The sequence below is a fragment of the Cuculus canorus genome, chromosome 1 (genome assembly GCF_017976375.1).
Source record: "Cuculus canorus isolate bCucCan1 chromosome 1, bCucCan1.pri, whole genome shotgun sequence".
NCBI classification, from domain to species: domain Eukaryota; kingdom Metazoa; phylum Chordata; class Aves; order Cuculiformes; family Cuculidae; genus Cuculus; species Cuculus canorus.
In genome coordinates this window covers 194,084,832-194,105,749 of record NC_071401.1, presented here as the reverse complement: position 1 = coordinate 194,105,749, position 20,918 = coordinate 194,084,832, and the positions used below count along the sequence as shown (strand labels likewise).

Genomic DNA, 20,918 nt, shown 5'->3' with positions numbered 1-20,918 from the left:
GGAAAGAAGTCACCAAAGCTCCTAAGCCCTGGAGCCGATCTTACACTGTGTGAGGTATGATCCTTCCACAGAAGGGAGTAGTTGGGCTACCTACAACACGACACAGATGCAACATCCGAGTGTTAGTGAAGGCTCCACTGGAGAGCAGGAGCTTGTAGGAAGAGCTGTCCTTCAGATCACTGATGGTCTTCTCACTCCTGCAAGAGACACCACAGGTTACAAGTGAAATGCCTACAGTTAAGGCTTCTGCATTCATACCTTCTTATAGACAGGACTCAAGAATAGGGCTAGAAAACACTGGATGCATTGAGATGCTTACAGACTGATTACCTAAAGAGTTATTTTTTTAGTCTTCATTGTGAAGAATAACATACCAGAGCCAGGATGAGAGGAAATGTTCTCAAGTTGCACCAGGGGAGGTTCAGATTAGATATTCAGAAAAATCTATTCACCAAAAGAGTTATCAGGCACTGGAACAGACTGCCCAGGAGGTGGTTGAGCCACCATCCCTGGAGGTATTTAAGAGAGAGGTAGATGAAGTGCTTAGGGATATGATTTAGTAGTGGACAGGTACTGTTGGATTTGATGATCTCAAAGGTCTTTTCCAACCAAGCGATTCTATGATTCCACATTTCTTTGCCAGGGGGAACTCTGTGTGGGGAACATTGCAGCATGCAGAAATGGGACAGTGGGAAGAGCAGAAAATGTCTGCAAGGTGGCACTAACGAGATGAAGCGATGCTGGGTGCACAGGATGGTGTACAGGGAACACCTGTTTCTGCAAGGCCCCTGTGGGAAGTAGGAAAAGATGTGAGTCAACAGCTTCCCTGCAGTGATCATCTCCCACAGACAAGAGAAAGGCAACACTAGGAGTGATGCTCTTTCCTTTGCCGTTCCTGCTTCATATACACTGCAGCAACTGCTAAGCCTCATAAGCCTAAAACTGTAGGGCTTGCTGGATACAGCGGGTTGCCACCTACCTGTTCTGACCTAGAGGAGAAAGTGCACGACCAGGACACTGTACCTCACCTACCACTTAGGGCTGCTACAAATCAGCCTGCCTTCTTGCATGCTTTTCAGCTGGCAACTTCCTAACCAGCCCACCCCTTCCTTCTTGGTGAAGGGTTTTTTCTCTGCATTGCTAATTACAGTCTGCCTTCTGTGCTGAAAGCTCTTCAGGGAAGGAATCTCCTCTTTTTCTTTTGCAAGAGTGCACTTAACATTGATAGAGCAACTCAGAATAGTGTTTAAGGGAATAATATAAATTAATAGCAATAATAAATCCTCATATATTGTCCAAAGCCTGTGTAAATCAGTTTTACAGCAATCCTGTGGGACAGCTGGAAAAGAAAGAAGACTAAAACAATACTCTCAGGACCATGAGCATCCAACACGCCCCTTGCTGCACATCAGACAGGTTTCCATGATGGATGTTAGTCAACAAAACACTGTCTCTCTCCTTAGACCCTGGCTTTGCCATCTCCCAAATCCAGCCTCTGTTCTAGCTGAACATTACCTAAACCCATAGAGATATTTTCATTACTTTTACATGTAATCTCATAGCTTTTGAAATGATCATGGGCCTTAGGCACAGCCCCAAATATTTCCTATTTATCTAGAAAGTATATAGCCAGTTAATTAATATTGCTGTGCTCAAGTAAGCTAATCAGTAAGTCACAGCTTTGAAACATGAGACTAAACATTCCCAGGTCCTTATCTTTCTGTTTTCATAAACATATACCTTGGCTACTACATTCATAGAAGCAGAAATGGGATCGAGTTTGCAACTCATTAGGAGGTTTTGATTAAGACTTAGCATTACAGAAGCCAGCCACTCTGAGAGGAGTTCGTTCTCAGCATGGAGGACGCACAGCATTGCCCTGGTGAGCCCCTGTCTCAGAGGTGTTCTGGATAAAGCCCTCTGTCTGCAGGACCCTTCCCCTCCATGAGGAGCCCCAGCAGCCAGAGCCCTGCTCCCAGCCCTGGCCCACTCCTCTCATCCAATTCACTCTTCCTCCCAGCACAAGTCGCTACAAACAGAAAGTCTGGAAAACTTTCGGACCCCCCTGGGTGTGCCTTTGCACAGCAGGAAAGAATCTGTGCCATGCTCGCAAGTCACGCAGTTTTGGCACTGGCTGTAGAACAGGGAAATTAATTTCACACAAAGAAAAGAAAGTTTAAAACCTTTTGTTATTCTGCAGCATTTAAGGTTCACCAGCATTGACAGTTTTTACTATATTTTCCAAGACGTTTAAACTGAACTTCTTGGAGATGTTTTCATTATTATGTTACAATTAAAAATCAGAAAATTATTTCAGGACATTTCATTCACAGAGATGTCATTTTAACGTGCCCGAATGGCCTGCCACAGCCTCCTCCTTTCTGTTAGGAGGGAAAACTCATTATATGAATTAGGAAATCATTAGGAGAAACCCAGTCTGTTAAGAAAAGAGCAGAGCTCCATTTCTGTCACAGCACTAAAATAAGCCCCATCGTAGCAGTTTCCTTATGCAGCGATCTTGGCTGGCACCTTCAAGAATCTGATTCACTATCTTGGCTTTCTCCCAGGGCTTAACTCCTACTCTCTCTCTGCTGCACAGAAATACAGGCTCAAACCAACATGAAGCCTGAGCACCACACTTAGATTGACGACTGTCTTTTCCCGAGCTCGGGCTTGCTTACAGCCCACCACAGCCCGCACTTGCCCTGGACGCTGCCTTCTGCCCTCCCTGATAGCCGAGCATGGACAAGTAAAGTTTTGTGTCAATGGCAACAAGATTTGTGTTCCCAGATCGAAGATGCACCAGCATCAACTTCTAACATTACACAGCACAGCACAAGAAAACTCTTGGAAGATATAAAGCTAACAAATCTAGATATAAACTGTTCTTAAGTAAATGAAAAAAACATAAGAGCATACAATGACAATCAAACATTTTCATGCCAATATGCCCAGGACTTTAAGGAGGCACCTTTGCTGACATGGCTGGATCCTGAGAGGGTTTCTCAGTAAACAAGTACAGATCAAAGTTTATAGCAGTTTTTAGATAAAAACAATGCAGAGCTTTCTGAGCAGTCTGATCACGCAGCTCATAGGTTGGTGAAACAAACAAAAATGCCTACAGATCCTCTGGGTCCCAGGGGAGAACTGAAAAAAAACCTCCAGCAAATGTGCAGAATATAATGAAAGTAAAGTATTTTCTCATTAAGCAGTTAAAAAATAGGAAGAGTTTGGGAATCATTGTTCAGGAACTCCTGTGTAGTGACAGCAATTTATTTGACCATCTGGGTAAAGAAAGACTGCAGCAAACCACATGGAGGAAATAAAAATAGATGAACAACAAGTAACTGATTTTGCTTGACTTGAGCCCACAATTCTGCAGAGCAGGAAGCTACTTCACATGAAAGACATTATTGATGAAGACATTTCAGCCTCTCTCCAGTCCTTCCAACAACACAGTAGATCTCCCACGCCAGCAAACCTGTCTTGAGACGTGACTGCCATCCCAAACTTGCCAGAAACATCAGCAAGTACACAGGACAAATTGATGAGCCTCCTGGAAAGGGACCAGCAGAGGAAGGAGCATCTCTGTGATGCTCCACAGTAAAAGGAAACTTTTTAGGAGAAAATACAGAAGGCTTTTTGCTGTGTTTGTTCATTATGATAAAGATCTTCCTTTTCTTGACAGGCACAGAGCAAATATTGAAATGAAGGAAGACGCTGCCCACTGTTCAGTGGTATCTGACCACTCATCTCAGTGTTTCAGTGCCCACCTCAAGAAGACACACAGCCTCCTCCCCTGCTGAGGGCACAGTGTGCTGTGTGATTGCAGCAGGGTGATGGTCGTGCCTGCTTGGGAAGTACTATGGTGCTGACACCAAGCTGTCCATCTGAGGGACCTGAAGTTCTTGGTAGCGAAGCGTGGGCAGATGATGAGCAGACTCATCACTCGAGGGAGCCCTGTTCCCATCAGCCCAGACTGGTGCCTGCAGATGGCAGGGATGACAGCTATGGCTTTCTCAATCCTTGGATAGGTCTCTGTTCCCTCTGACTGTTGCTCTCCTTCTGTCTTTCTCACCAGCACATATGCATATGTTGTACCCTTGGAGCTGCATTCAAACCAGAGGAAAGCCACCTGAGCCAGGGATTAGGCAGGATGGCAGGGAAGCTTGAATCCTGCCTATATTCAGAGTTTCAGAGCCTGCAGCTGCCACCAGGTTATATTTAGGTACGGGTGAAGAAGGATCCTTTGGAAATAAGAAAATTGTCAGGCTCTGATAATGTGTCTTCTTTAAGATGCCATAACCTTGTTCCTCAGATTTGCAGTCAAAATTCATCTGCTCCCCCAGGCAGGGTCTCTCTGACAAGAGCAGTTGAGCTGACGGCTATACTCAGCTTGGCTCATGCCTTCCCACTGGTCCAGCCTGCATCTTGCATCTCTACACTCAGGCTGGTCAGCCCTTAAGCTGTTGAGCTTGTTTTGCTGAGCCCTTCTAGGCTGGGGCTAAAATCTTAGACCCACCTTTTTCAAAACCATTCACTCCACCACGAAGGCAGTCCTGGTACAGAACTGCACACCCCAACAGGATCGAGAATAACTGTCTCAAGCTGTGCTCAGGCAGGATCTTTGACAGCCTATTACAAACAACTAATCCACATCTGCTTAATAATTTGATATTTCAAGCTGAAGATTATCTTCCATGCGTGGGCAGTAGCTTCTCTCTTCATGTCTCCATGCATGCTGTTAATCACCCAGTGCAGGATAATTATAAGCCCAGGATTCACATGCCTCACTTTGTCCATCTCAGACTTAGGCCTCCAGTTCCATTCCCTGGTCTATAGCCCTGCAGGAGTCAATGGGTGCTCATCTATCCTGGCAACTGCCCCAGGATCAAATGAGTCACCTCAGGAGGGTCCTGTCCCTCTCCAGGGACTGCCAAAGCCACACACCCACTGCCTGACTCTGGGAGAGCTGATGTTAGGGTAGATGAACTTCCAAGTCCACTCTCCATCTTCTCCCTTTTCTCAAAAAAAAAGCTCATCTCGCTCAAATTTTTCATCTGGAAAAGAATATGAAGTTGAAGAAATCAAGACCACAAACAAGGAGACTGCCCTGATCTCCAGAGTTAATTTCCCGGTAAATCTCTCCCTTCATACTTTGGCACAAGGTGGTCAGACTTAATTGCTCGATCCTTTCTTCTCTTTTTTTTTAATTAATTTGTCTTGACAGCCACAATTTTCTCTGGAGACTTTTGCTTACTGTCATAATAGCTTCTAAAAACATTCTGTCTGGAGAAATAGAAGAACCCAGAAATTATGTTTCCCTGTCACATCACTCTTCTCCCCCCGCAGCACACTGCCTACAGCCAGGCAGCCTCTGAACTGACAGCCCTTTCCTCCTGCCGTGTGTCAGTCTCCACTTATAGCAACAGAAAAAGGGGAAGAGCAATATAAGAATAAACTGGGGTTTAAGATCACAAGAACTGGACAGAATCTGGCAGGGAAGGGCAGGGTCTGGCCAGTTAGGCAGTCACTGGGAGCATTAAGTGTGCAAGGAGTAGCTTTAGGTCTGCAAACATGATAGGTTTCTTTTTTCTTGAGAATGACAGTATATGAGCAGTTGATGGCAAAGGTCTGTCCAGCTGTATGTCATACACAGACACGCCACACACAGCAACCTGACAAAACCAATCTGACTGGATCCTTCAGGCATTCCTCTGTTTCTTCTCAGGCAAGATGTCTAATAAAATGGCATTCTGTCTGTTAACTCCAACCATCATCGCCCCTGTGGCCCTGAAATCATCCTCTCAGATGCTAGAAATGCCCTTGTACAGCCTTCTGCCTGCAAAACACCCTGGTCCTCCTTCCAATGGGCATTTAGAAAATTCTTGAATGCTCCTGAAACCATTTCCTACCACCCCAGAAACACTTTCCACAGCCCTGGGATAATTTCCTACAGCCTGTGCCCTGGAGCTCAGCTGCTGCCACTAACAGGGTGCACAACATGCAGTCCAGAAGGTCAAATAAGCCCTACTGTTCCACTCTGCTCTGGCTTCACAGGGCTTGCATATCAAATCGGTAAAAAAAATGTTGGTTTTTATGTGATTTGGTTCGATTTTATTACAAGGAAGTGCTGCAGCAGCAAAAGATCCAGCTCACACGCCCTTCTGCTGCAATGGGCTTCTCCTCTAATGACAACAGACAAAAGTTTTATGAAAGTTTTAGTGACTCCTCAAGTTTTGCTGTGTACTCTGTTTAACCCCTGCCCTCTCAGTAGGCTGTGGCAGCTGTGAGCGATGGCAGAGCAGGCAGTTGCCAGAACCTGCCCGCTGGTTTGCCAGGAGGAGGAGGAGGAAATATGCTTGGGCAGCTCTGGTGTGGACAGGTGATTTATCACATGTTGTTTAAAAGATCTTGAACAGTCAAACACTGAAAGAGGGCTGCTAGCAAAACAGTTTGGGATTTTCTCTTCATTTTCCCTTCCACCTCCATAGGGCAGCCTTGTTCCCTCTGCGCCGTTTCTAAACTGCAGTGCAGGGATAGGCACCAGAGAGCACAACTCATTCACCTCCTGGCCACACAGCTATTGCCAGGATGATCTGTTGGACAGCATCTCCAAAACACATGACAGAGTTTCACCTTGGATCACCTGGACTCTTATAAGAGTTTGGAGAGGAGCTTACTTAGTGCCTGGCTGTTTCTTGATAGCACAGTATTTGCCCCAGGGTGGCTCTCTGGGCGATGCAGAGGCACCCCCCCAATGACAGCAGAGAAAAGGATGCTCAGTGCATCAAAAGGGAAAAGGCAGCCACAGCAGGTGAGCAAATGGGAATACACATTTAGAGACAAATAAGAATACACATTATTTCTCTCTCATTACATGGGAATCAAAATCACTTTCTCAGGCCACTCAGATTTTTGTTTCAAAGGCAATGTCTTCAAAGAAATAAGACAAGATGGGGCAGTAGCTGTCCCATGCAGCTGGGCCTCTACATGCCTTTTAATTGCACAAATCTGGATGTTGCCCAGGGTCTGAATGCATGTTGCTATTTGAATTTTGGGGTGCAGTAACTACAAGTGGAATTTTAATAAACTTAGCATTGCACCAGCCCTGATGTAAACAACAAAACTGTCTACCTGTGGTTATGAGGAGCTGATCCAGATCATAAGCAGAAAGATGAGGACTCCAAGCACCTCATTAAAACTGAACTTGTCTAAATATTTTTGGCCTACTGCCCAGGCAGCAGTGTTATCCAAGGTGCCTCAGCATGTGTATTTTCGATTGCAGACCTTCAACAGCAATGTTTCTCTCCTCCTTTATCTCTTCCTGTACGCCTAACACAGTGCCAGCATTCAAGAGCAATAATGTTATTCTCCATGCTAGAGGAATGCTGCGGAGGCACTAGGAAGAAATCTCTGGTGCTTCATTAGCCCTTGAGCTTCTGCCAGACGATGTGGTTTTGGAATAGCACCAATTTTGATGTGACCATGAATTCCAGTTGCTCTTTAGCTTAGTAATTGTGTGTGTTTAGAGACAGCAATAAAAGATTAACTCTTGGAAAGGTGTTGTTTTCTAGACATTAGTTAAATAAATGGCAACGAAAATGGTATAAATACTGCTGGTGACAATTAGTGGTGCAAAGTGTGAAGATTGTTGGAGATGATGAATATTCAGACTTAGAAGGTCTGCCTTCTCTGTATATTTACTACCCATCTGACTGCCTTTACAGGAACAGCACGTAAGGGATGGTGAAATTCGGTATGTGCTTTATATCTTGGCAGGGAGCAACCTGGAAATCTCCCTACGATTCATCTTCAAAACAAAAAAATATTGATGGCCTCTCTCTGAAAATGTATATAAACACTAAAATGCTGTAAATGCCTCCCACAGTGACTGTACCCCAGCCCTGCAGTCAACAGAAGTGTCTGCCCTAATTGAATGGGTCAAATATGAATAATAACCATGTTGTCAGGATGTCAGCCTAACAGGCAGCCTTTCAAGACTTTAAATAGAGAATTTAACAGCAGAGTGGTTGTTTGGGTAATATGGCTTTCACAAAGACTGCTTTCATTAACGGATTTCTAGGCAACAGCCCTAGAAAAGGGTTGTAAGTAGCTCTAAGGAAAGAAACTTCAAGGAGCCAAAAGTCTATGATGTGATGCAAGGCAGACTGAGGGATGTGGGATGTGAATGACTTATTTCTGCCTTATCAGCTGGTCACCTCTGGCATTTTTTAAGTTTCATTTCCATGTGTATAACACCTATGTGCAAGACTTGTCAAGAGAACCAATAAAGGTTTTAGTCTGTTACAACCCCAACACTCAGTACTGCTGGAAAACCGATAAGAGCTGTTAAGGATTTGAGTAACGCAGGCGCATGAAATCATGATTAAAAATAATTGAAGGAAATGGTTCATTCAGTTCTGTTAAGTTTAGATTGTTCATAGGAGTACGAGGGCACGTGCTCCTCACCATGCAGCTTTTGCTTTCCCTGGATTTCAGTTACACCACCCATGGATTTTTTAGGAGGCTCAGAAAACCCAATACCTCAAATAGAAAATAAAGAGATTAGAAGCTCAAGCACTTTTTCTTTCTATTCTTTTATTCAGTAGTGCTACTTACCTACATTAATGCTTAAAATATTAATTACATTAATAGCCATATTAGTAAAGCATATCAAAATTCCCAACTCAGACCATTTATAATAGATTTTATTTATCACATGTATGTTTTAAAGGGGAAAGGAACCTCATATCAATGGTGATTCTTCTGTTACATTTGGAGACTACCAGTCCCGTTACATACACACATCATAAAAATGTTTACACTGCAGCAAATTCTAGATTGTATATTCATTTTCTGACAAAAGCAAAACAGATCCATCCGTCTTCTGCAAGACCCTCCTTAGCTCACCCTATGCTTTTTGCATAGCTTGCTTGCTACATTCTGGTCTCAACAACATCAATTGAAAATGCCTTCTTTGTAAAATATCTGTGGACTACAGATACATGCTGACCACCTGTGGGCTATGATCAGTCAGAAATTTTCCTCCCAAACCTACTTTGCTTGAAAAGTGACAATTTGTTGGAAGACAGGGGAAGCAGGAAGCCAGAGTTCGCAGCAGAAGGGTTAGCCACCGCCAGACTCACAGTACCACCAGGTCTGGGCATCCTGCTCCACACAGTCTCTCTCCTTGGTGTCCCTGGGTGAATTATCAGCAGGGCAAGGCCAAGGCAGCCATTGAGAGTGAAGGCATGTGAGGGATTGGTGGGAATGGGAAGTGGCTGTGCCATGTAACTTGTGAGGGGATATTAAATATTTCAGTTTTCTTACAGGAATATTTTTTAAGAGTTTCTAGTTCTGAAACTCAGTTCACTGCCATTTCACAATGAAATCAGTTCTTTTTCTTTTATGTTTGCAAAAATAGCATTTTCTGCCAAGTTCTGCTTTCTGGCAGTCTCCATCGGAGGACTTTATGTTACGATAAGGGGAGTGGGGTTGCGATTAAGGTAGTTGTCCTCTCCCCTAGGCTTGTAGGACCTCTGGCCTACAAGAGGTCCTTGTGATTCTTTCACAAGAGGCAAAGGGGAGACTGCTTGCCAAAGGAGTTTGGCCCAGAGTTCTTTTGATGCAAGAACCTTCTGTTCAAGATCAAACGCAGTCATGTTTTTATGTTTGCATGTGTTACCTGTAAATAGACTGTCAGACCCTGTGCCTATGTGCTGCCCCCTCCAGCCCCAATTTACAGACAGGCACCTCCAGTGAGGAGAGGGAAGCCTTCATCACCGCGCTCGCAGTACCATGCAGCCAGTATCCACTCTCCTGCATACACAGCTCTGTTTACAATATATGGAAACTGAATGGGTCAGAATTAGTTTTTAAGAGAGAGTTTGGGTTGAAAACACCTCTCTGCTCATTGGGGCCTCCTCCTTCAAAATTTAAAACAAGGTATTATTTTATCCTGTTTACAAATGCGTATTGTGTGCTCAGGGGAGTGAAAGAAATTATTGATACAGAACAGAAATGTCAAGATTTTAACTCTATTCATGATATTCATCTAGCAAATGTCATTCTTGCCACATACACAATGTATCTTTACTTTCATGTTGTTTAAACTCTAGATGAAACAATCTCAATTCTTTTGGCTTCCCATGCCGATTAGCTGATGAAAATTGATTTTTAAGAACTCCAGATTACACATCCTTATCATATCTGAAGAACAGACTTGTCATTTTTCATGATAAATGGAAATGCAAATAATGAAGTGTGTTAGGCTATTGATCAGAGGCTTGCCCTAAGCCAAGCACAGCATGAACATCTTTATGTTTGCTGGCAGTAAACCAGCTTCTCTCTTCTCTCTGTTTTGCACAGTCCTACTAAGCCAATCCTCACTAGAATGAGCACAAAACAAAACAAATAACAGCTTTTGTACATCAACATTAAAATGGGAAGAAGCTTGGAAAAGGGCCTCCAACAGAGAAGAACGCTGATGAGTGCAAAATTGCCTGATGGGTAAGCGCCACCTTCTAAACATAGGTCAGCCAGACGTGGAAGTGATTTTCAGAAGAGAAATGCAATCATGGATTACACACCAGCTCATTAGAAACTGTTGCTGAATACAGCATCCAGGAGACATGCATGAAAAGTCACATTTGGGGAATAAATTAAAAGGGGTGTAGTTGTTGCTAGATAAACATATGTAATATATATGCATTGAAGAGGTTTGTAAATGTCATTTTTTTTATTCAGACAGAAAGCAAAAAGCTTTAAAACCTTTCACAGTAGAGAGACAGTTAACTCCAGACTATTCCTATCCCAGTAGCCAAGAAGCTGATAGGACATCTCTCTTTAATTAGCATTTATAAATAGACTCTCTGAATGTTTCCATCACTTAGTGGAAAAAGCATAACTTTTACTGCTACATCGCTGCACTTCATTTACTTCACTGTATAATAATTTGACTAAAACTGTAAAGCTTCTCAATTTTTACTGCATACGTGTTCCAATTAATCTATGTCTGTAACAAACTTAAGACTGAAAAATTCTGACCTGTATTCTAGTTCTACGAAGCATATATACTATAAGATATGTCTGACTGAATATCATAGTGCTATAATTTCCCAAGACACGCCGAATCGTTTGTATTTGAAGCTGCAAAATAAAAGCACTTGATTTCTTTTTTAATAGGAGAAAGTCGTTTACCCCTTAAATGTAACACAGCTGCTCACTGTGAGGGCATTTCTATTTCTTTCCTTGTTCTGCTATATAACCACTGAGGGACACTCTCTGGCCCCTGCTAATGCCAATGAGGCAAGGTGATCTAACAATCCCTTCTGGCCTTAAACTCAATATATAAATTAAAAGACTAGTAAGGAAATACACATTGCAAATAGCTGAGAGCTGGGTGCACAGAGCCCCCGGGCACTGGTGGGGCTGGGGCTTCCCTCCACAGCGGCTCTACAGCTCAGTCCTTGAAGGGCACCCTCATTTCCAGAAGCCACTGTGCTGTAAACCAGGAGGAGGCACAGGGTATCAAGAAAGACCTCATAGCAAAAGTCCTGGATGCCTAGTGGCAGGCATAGAGCAACGAAGGGAAGCAGGGATCCCTCTCCTCTGCTCCTCTCCGAGGCCTCCCACCACAGTATGGGTCTCCTCCTGGCTCAGGACTGGGCAGGAGCACGCTGCTCCCTACATTTCTTCTGCCCTCTCCTGCGTATCACAGAATCCAGCCCAAAATGAACACTACAACACTGATTTCTGCAGATTAATTTAAACCTATTGATTCATTTTTTGGCTTTTGGAGCAAATGGCTAAAATAGTAATTAACTTCTAATGTTGATCCCAAATAACACAATGCACTGAAGACATGAGTAAAACATGAATTTAAACTGGTTTTTAGCTATTGGCTGCATAACACAAGATGTTCCAGAATTTAATGCATGAATCTCAAAAACTTAATTTCATTTTTTAATTTAAAATAATCTTTAAGCAAATTATCAATAAGTATAAGGATTTAGGTAACTCTTTCATCTAAGTAACAAGGAACCAGTGTGACACTGCTTGCCCTACAGGTTGGACACTGATGTGAATGTCTGCCAAGTAAATTTATGCATGAATCTGGGCAGCAGCATTTTTAAAAAACAGTTTGTTTTAATCCAGATGTGCTCTTGTAACTGAATATAGGAGACTCCCCAACTTCTACAAGACCAGCGTTAGAGCTGGTCAAAAATCCCACCCAAATCAACCAACTTCCATAGAAGTTTTCACACTCCCTGCTATTGACTTGAAGGGGATGGTAGGTAAAAATCAAGTAGTTTACACACAAAGCTGCATAAACTCTTTAAGGTCGAACTTCAGACAGGTTTATAAATCTGTGTTTAGTCTAAACAGCATCAGCTGGAAAATGCACATCCTTAAGGGCCAGGTGCATTCATTCAGGAGTCCCTGTTAAACGGTGCCTCCGCAAAGCCTGTCCTCACTCACTGCTCTTGTTGGCTCTCAGCCACACTCTCACCTCAAAAGCCTGTGAAAGGGTTTGCTATCTGGATGTACTGTTGTATCACTGTCTTCGTTTGCTCCTTAGGTTTACCTCTGTCCCGAATTATTGCAGTCATGGCACTTCTGCAGTGACAGAAATCAGCGAAACAGGGTTTCTCTGTATTATGTTATTTTGTTATGGACTAATAAGTTTTGCATCATGATGACTGTGTAATGTAAAAGCCCTTTCTAAATATACACAAAAGTTGCAAAAAAAGTGTCATCACAAGACCTTGCAACCCTGTCAGGGTATCTCACTGATAATGTACCATTTGTACATAGTCAGAAGGGGAGACATACCAGGATGTACATCGCTAAATGTTAACTCAGTACGAATAATATGTTTTATCTTCTTAAATGTTACTGCTTTCTCATCGCACTCCATTGTAACTTGTCAATTGTAATTTTTTTTAAGTCAACAAACTGTAAAGAAAACTGTTGAAATACCTGATTTTCTGTAAAAAGTAATAACAACAATAATTTTTGTTACTTTAAAGTATGCTTGGTATTAAAGTACCTAATAAAGTTCAACAATGACTTTTGTAGCATACTAAAATAAAGTGTGATAGTGCTTTTCTCCAGCTCACCTGTGGTAACAGCTGCTGTTGTTGGGATTACTGTCCTCCTCCTAAACACATGCCTGTCCATCTCCTACTCACCTTTGCTTACACAGATTCCCAAGATATGTAAAGTCCAAGAAAAATCTGGTCCCTTAATGAGAGCAGGGATTTTTTTATGCGTGGGTCAAATTCACAGCATAAGAACCTTGTTGGTAAGTCATCACCACCTTCTGGTACCTGGTTATATATATGGGCAACAATATAGACTTCCTGATTACTTTGTTTGTTATAAAACTTATTTGATATTAAGAGAAAGGAGAACGTAAGTTATTTAGGAGTCAATTATATAAACAGAGAACTACCATGCTTGTAGGATGCTGAATTCCCATTCATTTCAGTTACTCCTCAAAGAACTGGTTTGGAGGACACAGTAAAGTTCAGAAAATGCTTCCCCCTAATTTCACTACATGAAGTTACACTGGAGCTATCAAGGGCTGTCACAGATGTACATCATTCCATAGCTTGCACCAACAAGAGGTAGATACTTTCTTGTCAAATAGATGCTGGGTTCGCCTCCATGATGTTGATGTGGTGGTATCTACATTTGGAGATGATCTAGAAATGATTGTGACTGAAGTCTGATTATTCCCAAACTCCCAGGCCCTGCCACATTTTGATAACGGATCAGCTTCCCTTGAACCATCCAGCTTCCCCTGTTCTAGGTAGGAAAATGTAGTGCTGGGCCAAGCAACTTTCTGTCCATTTTCATTCTACTAGTTTGATGTCCTTCAGATGTTTAAAAGTTTTAGTAGTTTCATTTAATTCTTGATGTTTGAAATGGAATAAGAACTATAAAATTTAAAATAAAATAAATAATAATTAAAAAAAAAAGATTTGTCCTCACTAGTTTAGACATTGAAAAGCCAGCCATATGCCGAGTAGCTTCTGAGTAAGTGACAGATAGCAACACAATTTTTTTCACATATGCTAAAATCTAGAGGATTATACATTTCTCATTTCCAAGGAGCTCTGTGCAGAAGGAAATGGCTTTGCCTGCTGTTGGAGTAGCTGGCAGTACCTGCACACATTAGCCATCCTTGTAACCATTCCACCTTGATCTGAGTTCCTCATTGATTTACATTAATATTTTGAGAAGAGACTTCCATGGAAGACCCAAAATTCTGCAGAAAATTGAATATGTAGATTAAAAATTCATGCTCTTCCCTTTATATCAAACAACATTAGTCCTGTGCTGCTGAATACACAAAGCCAAGGCTTGCAGTGATCAGATACTGCCGTGATGCTTTCTATTACCCATCTGTCTCTCTTAAATTTTTGCTTAGCGTTACTTCAGATTACCTTCTAAAATGCCTTTTGCATTTTAAAAAATAAACTGATATATCCTTCCTTTCTTCCAGACGCAGTTACATAGCTTTCCCACTTCACAAGGTGATGGGGGAAGTATTGCCTGTGCAAGAGGCGAATTTCTGGGGAATAAACAGGCACACTGTACTCATTAAACTCCCAGGAGGAGCTGTGGCCCCTAAATGCCTATGAGACACTAAAAAAGCTCCTCTGCTTTTGAAGCAGTTCCAAAAGCTGCTGCAAAACACTTCCCAAGACCACTGCTCCATCACCTGGGAAAACAGCCTGGAAGGAAAGATGCTCCTGAAAGGACCTGGGGCTGAATTTACCTCCACAAATTGGTTTTTATTTAGCATAGCAATATGGATTATCACACCTGATTTTGTCACGTGCAAGTTAACTTTTTATTAGGCTAATATAGCTGTAAGAATTATTAATAAGGAAAACTATTTGTGTATTAATAATTGCTAATAATAATTATAAATCTATTACCTTGCTATTTCTCAGGGAAAAAAACTGCAATAAAGATTGTCAAAATCCTGTACACTACCCTGATGTCTCTTTGATATAATTACCACATATTTTAAAAAGTATTTCCTCAGAAGTCTCTTTAACTGTAGAAGATGTTAAGAAGAAGATGTTTAGAAGATGTTAAAGTCTCATCTGTAACAGTAGAAGATGCTTTAGAATATCAGTTACATTACCAGTTACAGACTCAGGATTTCCCCATCAGGTGTTAGCACGAAAAGGTAAGAATTTTGCTCTGCCTTAGCGAAGACCAGACACCTCATTACTTTGACAATTCTCAAACACAGCCTTCTTGCAAGATACCAGGCAATGTCAGCACAAATGTCAGGCTTACGAGTATGCAATTACCACTTTGATTCTCCTTTATCTGACATTACGCCAAGACGCCGTAAAATTAGTAATGAGCTAGGTGGGAGACATTTAAATTTGAAGAAGAAAACTAGCTCTCCTCACAGTTTGCTTCAGGTTTTTTTTCCATTAATAAAATGAAATTAGTTGGAGTGTCACTGGAATACTCTGAGGCTCAATTAAGTGTCTGCTGTATTTGTTGAGTTTCCCAAAGGGCAGTTGAAAGCAACATAAAATACTGTGTTCCTTAGGCAATGAGCTGAGATAGTTGGTGACATTAAAATGAAGGAGTTTTCTGGAAGAACTTTTAGGCTATAAGCTGCTATACATGTCGTCAAGAAAGGAGCTTGTTTAGTCAGTATAGTAGAGTTCCATGTTTGCTTCAGAAGGATAAGGAATAAATCATTCAGAAATTCTGAAAGGGTTTCCAGCTTAAAACATGCTAGCACTGATTCTGGGGTTTTTTCATCTGCTGTAATATAATACGAAATTGCTCATTTACAGGTTTTAATTAATTGTGCATTAAGTAACGTGAAAATTCGTCAGCAACGAAATACCTCAGGGATGCTGAAAGCAATGGAAGGTCTTTGCTAGAGCAGTAAGGGATATAGAGTATATCTGTGCTGCCATCTAATGGCCAGCCTCTTGGCGGGGTTACTAACTCGGGAGTTACTTAAATGCAGCTTTGCATTTGTATTCACAGAGAACAAGGTAAAAAAAACACGGCACAGGTAACCTCACGTGCCTCCAAGAAACAGGGCAAAAATCAAGAAGTGAAGCCACCAGTATGTTGAATTACATTGGACAGTTATCAAGTTTGAGAACTTCTACATTTTTGTTTGGATTTCTGAAGACTGAAGAGAACAAGCTCCATCTCTGTAAATGTGGATAAGAAATTTGCCTAACATTTTAAAATCATTTTCCAGAGCTGCACACCCCGGGGCTTCCCAGGGACAGGTTTCTGCATTTCCCAGATAGGACAGACCTGCACCCTCTATTTACCCTCTCTAGGAACAACTGGATGATGATGGCAATGTCTTGGCAAACAACTTCAGTTCAAGTGTTCAGTGACTGGTACATACGGCTTCTTTCTCAGCTCACTGTAATTGCATCAATTTATTTGAGAATATTTAGCAGCCTTCTACTTTTTACAGGTTTTGGATCTTAAAACTTTTGCAGAATCCCTTTCTAGATTTCATATATATACATGACTCTGTAGAACACAGGGGTTTGTTTTCAACAAGTTTTTCAACAATAGCTCTTAAAAGCCATCCTCAGACTGAAAATCATTGTTTCAGAAACATGCCTTCTGGGACTCAGTGCCTTCCTATACCCCTTTCCCAGGAACTGTTGATTTCCACTGTTTTCTTCCCTGTCCCTCCCTGTCTCTCAATTATTCCCCACTCAGATGTTCTTTCCAATCCATTAAATCCCTTCTATGGGTGACATGATGCCTTAAGCTGCTGTATGGGAAGGGGGTGGTTTCCATTGATTGTACAGTTTGACATGAAGTAACTCACCTGAAGAGGCTGGCAGATGCCTTTCATGATGGCTGGCTAAGAAGAAACAAATAATCTCTTGATCATACCTGAAATTCTAAATTCCGCAGAGCAGAATAATTTGGTCACAGGACTCCACTCCTCAAGGAACACGAAGACTCACCAGGTGGATAACCACCTATGAGAAACAAGCAGGATAGCAAAGTTACAGAAATAGCTCAGGAACTGAGATGACCCATGCAGCAATGAGAATTATAGAGACATAAAAGTGAAATCAGGACCAGGAAAGTGATTGGGAGCCCCATATTGCCATGTAACAGAATCCTTCCTGCATCCCATAGCCTTTCAGACCTGCCCTCTGCTCCAGTATTATCTGAGCAGTAGGCCTTTTATCAAGGCTCTGAGTGGTGTTTGGCAGCATGAGATGGAGAGATGCAAAAGCAGAAGTACCAGGTATCAGAAAGAATGAAAAAGGTAGGTAGCTTAAGTCAACCCCCCATACCAGAAGATAACCATAACCAGTCAGCATTCCTCCAAATTGCTCTTGTTGAAACAGCAGGGGTTAATGAGGCTGCTGGACTATTTACTCTGAGACAATACCAAATCTGGCACTGATGAGCTATGGTTATTAGAGAAGTTCGTCTCTTCCATCCTAGGCTTCCCAAGGCAGATTCTCAGACACTAAGTATTTTAGGCTAATTTATTGACGGTACAGCTCAAGTTGAGTGCCTGTGAAAAGGAACTCCAAAGAAATCCCTGGGCAATAACATCCTTACAATCCAAGTTCCCACCCCTCCATGTGCACTTCACACACTGTCCACATGACAATTGGTACAATGGTGTTTTAGGGGCTGGGATCTCTTCATTCTTCATTGTTTTTTTCATTCTCTGTAGGCAGGCTATCTCTTTTCTTATCTTTACAGTTTACAGCTGGCATAGCTTCCTTATCTTCTGGCTTGAATCAACTCTGGGACCTTCTTTTGTGTAACTCAATAAAAGTTCAGCATCAGTTCAAGGTATAGGCAAAAAGTTCACAGCCTGCAGCCTAAGGCTTCACAAGCTCAGCTACTGATGCCAAGCAAGTTCTGCTATGTCGTGCTGCAGCTTCAGGAAGCTTCATCTATAGTTCATTTTTACAGCCTAATGCTAAGTAACTAACTCTAAAAGGTTGGATTGTTTATATTCCAGACTTCAACAATTAATATTCTTCAACAATAGTCATGCAATAGGAGACTTATGAGCTTCTTCAAAGGTGACAGAACATGGCAATATTATTGGTGCTGGTTGATGATAAACTTGACATGACATGGTAATGTGTGTTTGGAGCCCAGAAGATGAGCCATACCTTGGGCAACATCAAAAGAATCGTGACCAGTAGGCTGAAGGAGGTGATTCTCCCGCTCTACTCCACTCACATGAGACCCCACCTGGAGTACTCAGATGAGCTCTCAGACCCCCAACATAAGAAGGACATAGACCTGTTGAAGCAAGTCCAGGAGAGCCATGATGATAAGAGGGCCGGAGCATCTCTCCTTTGAAGGTAGGCTGAGAGAGTCGGGGTTATTCAACCTGGAGAAGAGATAACTGCTGATCTCTAAAGGAACAGGGCATCAGATTTAAACCAACCTAGACTAAATTTGTTCTATCATACTAATATCTGTTTAGATTATGGATTACTTGGCTGAAGACTTGCAGCAGCTAAAGCCCCTAATTCCAGAGGAAGAAAGCAGGAACTCTAGAAGGCATTAACACATTAACTATGAGCAAAAGCATGCTGTGAGGGTGCAGTGAGACCACTAGGCAGTGGCAAGTGTACCAGTAGCAACAAGATCTTCCTCCCTGGTCAGGCTGTGCAGCCTCCCAAAGCGTTGCTCCCAGGCCCCTACCACTTCCTGGAAACTCCAAGAGATTGTCTGGAGAATACAAACAGGGTGGCAGAGCCATCCTGCTGTGGCACCACCCAAGGAAGCAAAAGGCTTGGGATGTGGCAAAGCCCAGAGAAGGGAACTGGAAAAAATTTAAAGCCAACATTGGGGTTGATTTCTAGCAGAGAGGCTAGAGCATCACCAAACATGTATGTCCTATGCATTCCATACCTAGTCCCCTGATGCACCTGATGGTTTTCTCAGAGGTTTTAAACAATGGGCCTCCAAAATGAGTTTGTAAAATAAAATTACATACCATGTTTTTAAGCCAACGGCATGGCTATGCCTGCTGCTTTTGTCGGGTGGGAGTCATTGCTTTGTGCTGGGCTCTGAGGAATTAACCACACGAGGCAATATTCCGGTTTGCCTGTCAGTCGTCATTTGACTGTGCTTCTGTTTCAACAGGCAGACCACACTTACAGCTCTCACCTCACCAAATAAAATATGTCCTTATATTTCTTTCCTTTTTTGCTGCTTCTCTACCCTTACGGGATCCTCCATATTAGTCTTAATAATGTCTTTCCTCAGCACTCATGAAAAACTTACAAACACAGCACTTTTTACTGCTTTTCAGTGGCACGGGGCTTTTTTTCCTTTTTACAAGAATTATGGAGGGCTGAACAGACTGGGTTAAACTTTTACAGACTGGAAAATGCAGGGGGAAATATCAAAACCTGAGAGGCCTGGAGTCATAGCATTGCAGGAACACTCGTGCTGGAAAGACCTTGGGTGGCCTCCTGCTCCCTGGGGTCAGGGCTCAATCCAGTTTGCTCTTATAAACATCATTGGCAAAGAGTACACAATGTTTCTGGGCAACCTGCTCAATGCTTAATTAGCCTCATAAATGAGTCAATAATTAAATAAATGCCAACCAGGAGACGCTGATACGTGATTTCAGAGCAGCTGCTCTGTGTGTGGCTCCACTCTCAAGGGAAACCATTCCAATCTTCTTACAGTACATTTTTAGCTCTTAGGCATGTGCACAGAGGTAAAATCTTAATATATTTATAGTGCTAACTTGTCATTGGCACTGACTTATATTCTTGCTCTAGTTCGAAGGGATGCATTTCACCTAGGCTTGTCCAACCTACCTGTAAGACCTAAAACCAGAAAGATTTATTACTGTGTTGAGAAGTAATAAGTGTATATAGACAAAAGGTTAAATTATTCATCACAGCCTTCACACTTGTAGCTATGTTTTTTGCAGAACTCCCCAGCCAAGAGTCAGGCAGTACTAACATGTGGCTACCAGATCCATGCCTGCAGCCAGGACAGTGAATTAAACAACTCTGCCAGCATGCAGTACCTCAGTTTCATAGTCTGTAAAAACACCAGGTTTCATTAAAATTGTTGTGTTTTGCAGGGGTAGATTGGAAGATTTGCAACAGGTTATCAGTGAAAACTGAAACACGATGTTATGCAAAGCTGCTGTTGAACTCCAGAATGATGTGGAAGAAGCCAAGCACAAGCTCCTTGTGCTTCAACGCAACTTGGCAGATGTAGGAGTACACCTGCTGTTTTGGTGGTGTAGATCATCAGTGGCAACAGTCAGTCATGTCTGTTTCCAGACCATGTATTCCATTCATCTAGGACATCTTCACAGCTGGTGGAAGAAGTCTTTCCAGACACAGGAAAAGTTCTCAAAGTTTGGAGACAACTGTGTGAGTGTTACAGCATCAGAGCTCCTGTTTCTCACCGGACTTAAGCAATCTCTGGTAGTAAGTCTTCTTTCTTGTTCTTCCAATTTTATTGTCCCATTATCTCCCATCTACTTTCTTAGCAAGGATATTGCCAATTATCCTCCTTCTTTTATTGAGAGTTTCTGGTAAATGGTGTTATTCTGAAAGTCCAAATAATTTGTTCTGGACTTCTCAATTAAAAAGCAGTGATTTATTGTGTTTCTTTTGTTGCTTTTGTGGGTTTTGTTGGGGTTTTCTTTCCATTTTAAAAGTTACTTCTGAGCACTCACAGTCATGATGAAAAGTAGGAAAACATGCACATCATGTGTTCTAAAGCCTTCTAAGCCAGAAGGCAAACAAAAAGAACTCAAAGCTAAATTGTGCTTAAATCTCATTACTTTTAAGCCAATCTCATGCTACTCTGTAGTCTGATTAACTATATTTTAATGCCAAGTGCTACATTAACCAGCTAAAAAG

General features: G+C 42.1%; 1 protein-coding gene and 1 long non-coding RNA gene across 5 annotated transcripts in view; one reads left to right on the top strand and one right to left on the bottom strand.

Annotated features, from left to right (window-relative positions):
* The window catches only part of LHFPL3 (LHFPL tetraspan subfamily member 3), a 250,320-nt gene extending 235,265 nt beyond the window's left edge, over positions 1-15,055 (top strand). For 2 of the 4 annotated variants that reach the window (XM_054056405.1, XM_054056404.1), the window contains exon 4: positions 10,372-14,505. Coding sequence is in view for 1 of the 4 variants with exons in the window: in XM_009557309.2 (XP_009555604.2) it covers positions 10,372-10,400 (29 nt within the window). In the remaining 3 variants the exon portion in view is untranslated. The other 2 variants (XM_054056406.1, XM_009557309.2) reach the window with 2 other exon arrangements.
* LOC128850938 (uncharacterized) overlaps positions 1-17,006 on the bottom strand; it is a 49,578-nt gene extending 32,572 nt beyond the window's left edge. The window contains exon 1 of the long non-coding RNA XR_008448189.1: positions 16,927-17,006. This is a non-coding gene — a long non-coding RNA (uncharacterized LOC128850938). The remainder of the gene's footprint in view (positions 1-16,926) is intronic.
* Between the last annotated feature and the right edge of the window lie 3,912 nt (positions 17,007-20,918).